The following is a 10,670-nucleotide window of genomic DNA, read 5'->3' on the forward strand; positions in this document are numbered from 1 at the left end:
ACACTTCAACGGGTAAAGACGACCGTTCGTCGTGCCCGACGTTCATATTCGCACACAACGCTGGAAATGTGTCAGCGACGACAAAATGATGTCAAAATCTGGATGAATTTGTGTAGTCTGATCCCGTGTGTCTCACCCAATCAGTAGTCTAGTTAGTATAGTAATATTATTGCCGAAAGATTCTCAGCTGCTTTCTGTAGGTGACAGGACCTACTGAAAACCAATCAATCAAACTGTATATAGCACATACATTGAATGCAACTCCAAGTGCTGGACATAAAAAAAACAAGAGAAGGGTGTGTTCTCATTAGAACATTTGCTTCACTTGGAATCGGAGTTTAGGATAAAATTCGCTTTGCTCTGCGTCGCTCCCGGAGCAAACAGCCGACGGATGCTCCGCTTGAAAAGGGTGGTTTCGCTCCGATTAGAAATGATGCGTGAGGCTGTCCATAGGAAAACAACAGCGCATGCGTGTTGATCTGGATAAGAGTTTTGATTGATTGATTGAAAACTTTATTAGAATGTTTGCAGAAGTAGGTACATGAAAGTACATATTACATACAAGGTCAAACTAAGAGGATAAAAACCCAAGAAAGCCACTGGCTTATTTCAATAAGAGCGGGACGAACGGGCAATTTTAACATTTTCTGACCAATAAACTACCACGCCTGTTGCTTCTATTGCGTGTGTTACTTCGTTTACATAAAGGGCTGTGAGAACGCAAATCAGAGAAATAATTAATGCAACAATGTTGCAATCTCATCCACTTGCTCCTGGTCATGATTCGGACTTTCATGTGAGAACATGACCTAGGTGTTAAAAGGAGTTCAAACTAAAATAACATGAGAATGAATAAATATAAAATACAACACAATAAAACAAGAAATAGGCTAAAAAGGTGTGTTTTAAGCTTTCTTTTAAAGAAAAATTGGGACACCCCTACCCTACACATGAACGCGCAAAACTGAGGGGTATGGCTAAAATGGAGGGCCAGTGTGAATTGGGATTGGGCCTATAACTATAACCCTTACATAACACTAACCATAACCTAACCGTAACTCTTACCGCAACCATTTTAAATCTCAACTTCAATGAAGTCAAAGTCAGGACATCCCAACTAGGTGGTGGAGATTTTCACAAACTTATTTTTCAATCGTCTGTCTGCTCAGGGACATCGCTGGTCGCTCTAGTTGATAAACCAATCAGAATTCGAGTACGGATTCATTAGGACCCCGAAATGTAAACACTGGCTGTTAACCCTAGCAACTGACTGGATGTTAACCCTAGCAACCGCGGGGAAATAAAGAGATGTGATGAATTATGGAGTGTTGTATGCATTTAACAAACCGAACGGACAATATTATAGCATTTTCAGATGCAAAATGGACCAAATTTGTACATTGTTCTCTACAGTGGGTGAATCTTCACACTGCAGAAAGCCAAATTGCAGAAAGGGCTGTAAGACAATGCTATATAATAATAATAATAATAATAATAACTTTATTTGTATAGCGCTTTTCCTGCAAACGTTGCCGCTCAAAGTGCTTTAATCATTATATAATCTTAATTTAATTATTTTGTAACTTAAATGCAATATTAAAAGCGTGGGTTTTTATAATCTTAATTTAATTATTTAGTCATTTAAAGGCAATATTAAAAAGATGCGTTTTTAGTCTTGACTTGAACATATTTGCTGAGGTTGCATCCCTAATGTATATGCAGTAGGCCTATGCCAACATAGGAAACATTGAAAGAGCCACAAGAGAAGGGAAAAATCAGTACAGGAGGCTGCAGGTTTTTTATAGCAATATAAGTTATTTATAAGAACAAGATGATATAAACAAGCTAAGATATGACATGAACATTATTAACAATATGATATAAACAAGCTAAGATATGACATGAACAAGATATGAACAAGGCATCAATGGGTCAGGGTCAGCCCTGCCAGGTCAGGTCCAGAAGATGTGCAGTGCAGTCCAGGGCTGAGCATCTGGGGTTACCTGGGTAAACAGATTAGGAGAGTTTTAAATAAACTAGGCTATAACTTTGGAAGCATTACTACTTTTACTATTGTTGTGGGAACAGTGAGGAAGATAGACATTGGGGAAATGCTGGTCTATAGTCTGGGACCCTTTCCTGCAGCAATTGCGAACATAGATGGCTCTCTTGTGAAAACTGAGAAAGCCAAAATTAATGCACTTTCTAGAAGGATCAGTAAATCCACCAGCCACAGTTGAAATCCCTGATGGCTCAACCTGGGTGTGGGATGCAATGGCACTAGTACAGGCTATGAAACCCCAAGATACATTTGGAAGATTTGCCAACAGTGCACTAATGTACCTGATCAATGCAGCCAAAGTGAGTAAATCTAAAGTGGTGCATTTTGTCCCTGACACCTACAAAACACTGAGTATAAAGAACGCAGAACGAGGTCGACGAGCAACAAAAGGATGTCAGTTGACAACAATATATTCAGCTGACCAGAAGACTTTGGTCCAAGTTCTTGGCTTGTGGCCAAAACAAAGAAAACCTACAACAGTTTCTTTTTGAGACATGGTCCAAGTCCAGGAAAGACCAAATTCAAGACATCACTTTGATTGTTGGACATGGGTCTGAGTGTCATGTGATCAGAGTCAACAGCAGTGGCACAGAACTTGAGGTTTTACCACTGCTCACACTGTTCTCAATACAGGAGGAGGCAGACACCCGGCTGTTGCTTCACTGTGCACATGCCTCACAGTATAGCTCACATGTTGTGATCAGCAGTCCTGACACAGATGTGTTTGTACTGGCTATCGCTTTCTGTAAGGAAATAGGAGCAAACCTGTACTTCCACACAGGGAAAGGGACAAACAAACGCACCATACACGTACAGAGAATACACAGCCATCTTGGAGATGAAGTCTCTGATGCGCTAATTGGATTTCACTGTTTCACCGGCTGTGATACAGTGAGTGCACTGCACGGCAATGGAAAAGTGAAGGCCGTAAACACACTCCTGTCCAACAAAGAGCATTGTGCTACTTTCCAAAAGTTGGGAACAGCTTTTCAACTGCCAACAGAGCTTTATGAGGAAATTGAGGCATTTACATGCGACCTCTACGACCACAAAGGCTGTAGGGATGTAAATTTAGCTAGGTGTCAAATGTTTAAGAGTGGGAAGTGCAATGACCGAAGTCTACCACCAAATAAGGATGCCTTGCACAAACATACTCAGCGGGCAAACTACCAGGCAGCCAGTGGCGGACTGGCCACCGGGCATGCCTGGCAAATGCCAGGAGGGCCGCGAGACTCTGGGCCGCTCAGAATGTATTATCTTTTTTTTTTAAATACTGTATATATATTAATGGCTCCGAGCCAGGCATCCGTCATCTGTATCAGAGCAGTGGACGTAGAATAGCCATCTCTATATGCATGTTGTGACTCAGTTGCCAGTCCGTTGACCTGAAAATAATCCTTAATCTGCACAAAAACACACCTCTCCATGATTTTGCATAATACAGGCAAGATGCTTATAGGTCTGGAGTTTCCTTCATTGAAGACTGATTTGGTATCTTTTGGTATGGGTGTAACCTTGGCCTCTTTCCATATCTTTGGACATCGTCCCTCATGTAAACATCTATTTATTATATGACAGACAGGAATAGCTATAATGCTAGCCGTCATCTGTAACAATTTGCTATCCATGTTGTCAGTGCCAGCTAACTTACTTCCAGGAAGAGCATGGAGGAGACTTTCAATCTTACCAACTTCAACCTGTTCAAATTCAAATTTACAACATTTGTCTTTCATAATGATGCTCTTAATGATGTCCGTAGATATTGTGTTCTTTGAGACTTGCGTACTCTCCCTAGGTTAGCAATATCACATGGTTTGGTTAGTACAATATCATTTGATTCAACTACAGGTGTAAGGACATTGGACTTTTTCCTACCCATGATTTCATTTAAAACATTCCATAGGTATTTACCTTCATGTCTTGCATCATATAACTTTTGTTTGAAGTACTCCCTCTTTTTCACCTTGTTCAACTTTGTAACATTATTTCGTAAAGCGCAGTACTTTTTCCTATTGTCCAATAGAACTGGAACTCACTAAAAGTTTTTTAGCCAAGTCTCTCTCCTTCATCATCCTTCCTAGGCTACTATCTATCCATGGGGCAGACTTGTTTTTTACTGTGAACTTTTTTAAAGGTGCATGTTTATCTGCTACACACATGTATTTCAGCATAAATAAATTGAGTGCGGCCTCAGGGTCATCTTCACCACAAACCTCGTTCCAGTTTATACCTGACATTTCATTCATAAAACCTTCTAAACTAAAATTCTTATATGAGCGTGAAACAATAATTGTAGCTTTAGGTTTGGGAACCTTTGTTGTCCTCGCGACAGAGAGAGACAGAGAGAGAGAGAATGACAGAGAGAGAGAGAGAGAGAGAGACAGAGAGAGACAGAGACAGAGAGAGAGACAGAGACAGAGAGACAGAGAGAGAGACAGAGACAGAGAGAGACAGAGAGAATGAGAGAGAGAGACAGAGAGAGAGACAGAGAAAGACAGAGAGAGAGAGACAGAGACAGAGAGAGAGACATAGAGACAGAGAGACAGAGAGAGAGAGAGACAGAGAGAGAGACAGAGAGAGAGACAGAGACAGACAGAGAGACAGAGAATGACAGAGAGAGAGAGAGACAGAGAGAGACAGAGACAGAGAGAGACAGAGAGAGACAGAGACAGAGAGAGAGAGACAGAGAGAGAGACAGAGAGAGAGAGACAGAGAGAGAGAATGACAGAGAGAGAGAGAGAGAGAGAGAGAGACAGAGAGAGAGGGAGAGAGAGAGAGAGAGAGAGAGAGGGAGAGAGAGAGAATGACAGAGAGAGGGAGAGAGACAGAGAGAGAGAGAATGACATGTTTCTTCAGGTGATTATTATTTTCCAGACAAACAGAATGTTCATCACGTGGTACTGTGTTATTATTATTTTTTTCCACGAGGAAAAAACCCACTCTTCACGCAGGATACTCTAGTCCCAACATGCATTTCGGGAAACCCTCCAATGAAATCCGCGATCATAAGAGGACTACATTTGTCAAGCCAATCAAATCCAACGATGCTGAGTTTCTCTGACACAACGTCGAAGTTCTTCGCTACTTTCTAGAATCTCAGTCAGGGTTGCCAGATGGGGCGGGTTCCCGCCGAATAATAATAATGAATGAATGAATGGTCTTTATTGATAATAATAATAATAATAATAATAATAATAATAACCTTTATTTGTATAGCACGTTCCCGTTTGATCACACTGGACTGGACAGCATTTAGGCTGTATCAAAATGTCAGTGCCTAAAAAGCTTCAAGTTAAAACACACACCCTTTCCTGACGATATCCTAAAGTTTGGGGCTGGTGGAACTAGGTGGATTTTTAGACTGTGGGGTTAGGATGGAAACAGTCAATCCCATCTGGCAACCCTGGGGGGTATTCCATCAACATCGCTAAAAGAAAATCCAGGTTTAGTCTGACAAGTCTCGCGAGAGTTCCTAAAAATATCCAGGCATGTTCATATAAGTCTCGCGAGAAGTTATCAAAAATAAGCCAGGATTTTCCTTTAGCGACGTTGATGGAATACCCCCCTGGTCTCAGTCCGCTTCCAGAGAGAGAGACAGCCAGCTCGGGACTAGCAGGGAGGGCTAACTAGCCACCTAACCAGCCAGGGACCGGGTCAGCTCGGTAGTTCTACTGGTTGACTAGTCTGGGTTTCATGACTGTCGCCGTCGGGGACACACACGCGCTGGCGCTGGTCATGCCGGTCAGTAGCCCCGCCGAGGCCTGCACATCCCCGGCCTCGCTTAGCCCTCCTCCCCCGGCCATCAACACGCACCAGCCCGGGGCCTCGCCTAGCCCTCCCCCGGCCATCAACACGCACCAGCCCGGGGCCTCGCCTAGCCCTCCCCCGGCCATCAACACGCACCAGCCCGGGGCCTCGCCTAGCCCTCCCCCGCCCGTCAACACGCACCAGCCCGGGGCCTCGCCTAGCCCTCCCCCGGCCTGTACATCCCCGGCCTCGCCTAGCCCTCCTCCCCCGCCCGTCAACACGCACCAGCCCGGGGCCTCGCCTAGCCCTCCCCCGCCCGTCAACACGCACCAGCCCGGGGTGACCACGTCGCTCCTCTACAGCGGCTCGCGGTTCTTCGGCCACCAGAAGAGCAAAGGGAACAGCTACGACGTGGAGGTGGTCCTGCAGGTCTGTCTGTCTGTCTGTCTGTCTGTCTGTCACCATGTAGGGCTGTCTGTCTGTCACCATGTAGGTCTGTCTGTCTGTCTGTCACCATGTCTGTCTGTCTGTCTGTCTGTCTGTCTGTCACCATGTCTGTCTGTCTGTCTGTCTGTCTGTCACCATGTAGGTCTGTCTGTCTGTCTGTCTGTCACCATGTAGGTCTGTCTGTCTGTCTGTCTGTCTGTCTGTCTGTCTGTCTGTCACCATGTAGGTCTGTCTGTCTGTCTGTCTGTCTGTCTGTCACCATGTAGGTCTGTCTGTCTGTCTGTCACCATGTAGGGCTGTCTGTCTGTCTGTCACCATGTCTGTCTGTCTGTCTGTCTGTCTGTCACCATGTCTGTCTGTCTGTCTGTCTGTCTGTCTGTCTGTCACCGTGTCTGTCTGTCTGTCTGTCTGTCTGTCTGTCTGTCACCATGTAGGTCTGTCTGTCTGTCTGTCTGTCTGTCTGTCACCATGTAGGTCTGTCTGTCTGTCACCATGTCTGTCTGTCTGTCTGTCTGTCTGTCTGTCACCATGTAGGTCTGTCTGTCTGTCTGTCTGTCTGTCTGTCACCATGTAGGTCTGTCTGTCTGTCACCATGTCTGTCTGTCTGGCTGTCTGTCTGTCTGTCTGTCTGTCTGTCTGTCTGTCTGTCACCATGTAGGTCTGTCTGTCTGTCTGTCTGTCTGTCTGTCACCATGTCTGTCTGTCTGTCTGTCTGTCTGTCTGTCTGTCACCATGTAGGGCTGTCTGTCTGTCTGTCTGTCTGTCTGTCTGTCTGTCACCATGTCTGTCTGTCTGTCTGTCTGTCTGTCACCATGTAGGTCTGTCTGTCTGTCACCATGTCTGTCTGTCTGTCTGTCTGTCTGTCTGTCACCATGTCTGTCTGTCTGTCTGTCTGTCTGTCTGTCACCATGTCTGTCTGTCTGTCTGTCACCATGTCTGTCTGTCTGTCTGTCTGTCTGTCTGTCACCATGTCTGTCTGTCTGTCTGTCTGTCTGTCACCATGTAGGTCTGTCTGTCTGTCTGTCTGTCTGTCACCATGTCTGTCTGTCTGTCTGTCTGTCTGTCTGTCACCATGTCTGTCTGTCTGTCTGTCTGTCTGTCACCATGCAGGTCTGTCTGTCTGTCTGTCTGTCACCATGTAGGTCTGTCTGTCTGTCTGTCACCATGCAGGTCTGTCTGTCTGTCTGTCTGTCTGTCTGTCTGTCTGTCTGTCTGTCTGTCTGTCTGTCTGTCTGTCTGTCTGTCTGTCACCATGCAGGTCTGTCTGTCTGTCTGTCTGTCACCATGCAGGTCTGTCTGTCTGTCTGTCTGTCACCATGTAGGTCTGTCTGTCTGTCTGTCTGTCTGTCACCATGTAGGGCTGTCTGTCTGTCTGTCTGTCTGTCTGTCACCATGTAGGGCTGTCTGTCTGTCTGTCTGTCTGTCTGTCACCATGTAGGTCTGTCTGTCTGTCTGTCTGTCTGTCTGTCTGTCTGTCTGTCACCATGTAGGTCTGTCTGTCTGTCTGTCTGTCTGTCACCATGTAGGTCTGTCTGTCTGTCTGTCTGTCACCATGTAGGTCTGTCTGTCTGTCACCATGCAGGTCTGTCTGTCTGTCTGTCTGTCACCATGTAGGGCTGTCTGTCTGTCTGTGACCATGTAGGTCTGTCTGTCTGTCTGTCTGTCTGTCTGTCTGTCTGTCTGTCTGTCTGTCTGTCTGTCTGTCTGTCTGTCTGTCTGTCACCATGCAGGTCTGTCTGTCTGTCTGTCTGTCACCATGCAGGTCTGTCTGTCTGTCTGTCTGTCACCATGTAGGTCTGTCTGTCTGTCTGTCTGTCTGTCACCATGTAGGGCTGTCTGTCTGTCTGTCTGTCTGTCTGTCACCATGTAGGTCTGTCTGTCTGTCTGTCTGTCTGTCTGTCTGTCTGTCTGTCACCATGTAGGTCTGTCTGTCTGTCTGTCACCATGTAGGTCTGTCTGTCTGTCTGTCTGTCACCATGTAGGTCTGTCTGTCTGTCACCATGCAGGTCTGTCTGTCTGTCTGTCTGTCACCATGTAGGGCTGTCTGTCTGTCTGTGACCATGTAGGTCTGTCTGTCTGTCACCATGTAGGGCTGTCTGTCTATATATGTGAGTATTGTACTGGTATGTATGTGAGTACAGTACTGGTATATATGTGAGTACTGTACTGGTATATATGTGAGTACTGTACTGGTATATATGTGAGTACTGTACTGGTATATATGTGAGTACTGTACTGGTATATATGTGAGTACTGTACTGGTATATATGTGAGTACTGTACTGGTATATATGTGAGTACTGTACTGGTATATATGTGAGTACAGTACTGGTATATATGTGAGTACTGTACTGGTATATATGTGAGTACTGTACTGGTATATATGTGAGTACTGTACTGGTATATATGTGAGTACTCTACTGGTATGTGAATACTATACACAACACTACATACCAGTACAGGAGGGTTCAGGATATGGCAGGTTCAGGATATGGCAGGTTCAGGATATGGCAGGTCTTATGAAGAGGCAGCACCTTGTGTGTTGTGATTGACTGACATCGTGTCAGTGGCGGCTGGCCAATAGAGGGCGCTAGGGCGCCGCCCCCACCTTCCAACGCAGCCCCACTTCCTAGTTGGTACTTGTAAAAGATTTTTTTAAATAAACATTGTTTATTCATAAAATGCGGCTGATATTCTGTCGGCGCCTATCAGCATTCATTAAAAATTCTCCAATACAATAAACATTTTATCTGTGTGTGTAAAATTCACTGTGAAAATACATAGGGGAGGAGTCCGGGACGCCGGCCGAATGGCAGTCAATGGCACTGCAAATACTTTTGGCTTACACGTGAGCTGTAGCAGCGCTCCAATTGGCTGTCTCCTATTTCTCGGTCGGGGCGCAAAAAATGCGCCCCGAGCATGCGCAGATTATAGGCTTACCTAGGCTGCAGCCTAGGGCCACTACCACTAGGGGTAGTAAAAATTTAAAAATGCGTGAGACTTGAGAGCCCTGAATATCCGGTTGTTAAGTCTGACGTCAAACGTGACGTTTTGCAATTTCCGGATCCAAACCAGAAATTCTCCGCACCAGAATACCAGTGTACTACAGCGGTAGAATGACAGTTTAATCGTTTTTTAGACTCGGATCTATTCATACAACAAGGGACACAGCACTTTCCCGTTTTCCCCATATTGTCAGGGTATTTGAGCCTCGGAAAAGCGCTATATAAATAACATTTATTATTATTATTATTGCGGCATTTCGAAGACAGCGCCTCAGCCAACTTTGGACCCGGAAACACGTCGCGACCTAACAACTGATATTCGGACAGACAACAGGAGAGGAGAGCAACAGAGAGACAGACAACAGGAGAGGAGAGCAACAGAGAGACAGACAACAGGAGAGGAGAGCAACAGAGAGACAGACAACAGGACAGCAACAGAGAGACAGACAACAGGACAGCAACAGAGAGACAGACAACAGGAGAGGAGAGCAACAGAGACAGAACTGAGGTGAGGTGAGCAACAGAGATAGTTCAGGATGATAACAAACAGTTCAGTATGACAGAGACAACTAATAGAAAGACAACTGTATGATTATAGAGTTTATATGTTCAAGGAAATATTGTATGATAATAGAAAGGTACACTTTAATTTAATTAAAGAAGTAACAAAGAACACATTTATTATCACAATTGCATTGTGTTCCATGTCTTTCTCCATTGAATAAATAATGCCTAGTTGAATGGCTAAACAAGACAACTGTCTGGACAGTACTGCTAGAATTATTCACCTTACCGCTGCACAGATAGACAAAGGGTATAAGTCCATTCTGTTAACATTAGGTCTACTCTGCTAACAAAGACTATTCCAGTTGATTTGTCAGTTGTTGTGCATCATATTTTTGTTGTGTTTGCAGTTTGCCCTTTAATAAGTTATACGTATATAAAAATAATTCAGTTATATATATATTCTCATGCTAAAATCGAGATTTTAAATTTGATATTCTTCCCCGTGGAGCATGCCCCCATAACCTGTGCCCCACCCAATTTTTTTATCACCAGCCGCCACTGCATCGTGTGTGTGACCATCACTGCTTGCGGTGTCCCTCTCTGATGTGTGTGTGTGTGTGTGTGTGTGTGTGTGTGTGACTCTTGCAGCATGTGACCATGGAGGACTCTTACCTGTGTGGATACCTGAAGATCAGAGGACTAACAGAGGTAAAGTGTGTGGGTGTCGGAACCGGATCACACACACACACACACACACACACACACACCTTTGCTTCTTCTACCATTCAGATTAAATGAGTTAGGACGCTAATACACAGACTGTGGGTGGTGGTAGCGGTAGAGGTTAGAGAGGCTAGCTGCTAGCAATCGGAAGGTCGCTGGTTCGATCCCCGCCTCAGGAGG

The 10,670-nt window shown here is 45.0% G+C and overlaps 1 protein-coding gene across 1 annotated transcript in view; it reads left to right on the forward strand.

Moving 5' to 3' along the window:
- The first annotated feature begins 5,675 nt into the window (after window positions 1-5,675).
- Window positions 5,676-10,670, forward strand: part of LOC308151303 (glucose-induced degradation protein 4 homolog) — a 13,257-nt gene continuing 8,262 nt past the window's right edge. The window contains exons 1-2 of the mRNA XM_080524149.1: window positions 5,676-6,238; window positions 10,416-10,475. Coding sequence (XP_080380275.1) covers window positions 5,756-6,238; window positions 10,416-10,475 — 543 coding nt within the window. The 5' untranslated portion in view covers window positions 5,676-5,755. The remainder of the gene's footprint in view (window positions 6,239-10,415; window positions 10,476-10,670) is intronic.

The sequence above is a fragment of the Nansenia antarctica genome (genome assembly GCF_963989245.1).
Source record: "Nansenia antarctica genome assembly, chromosome: 2".
Lineage (NCBI taxonomy): Eukaryota > Metazoa > Chordata > Actinopteri > Argentiniformes > Microstomatidae > Nansenia > Nansenia antarctica.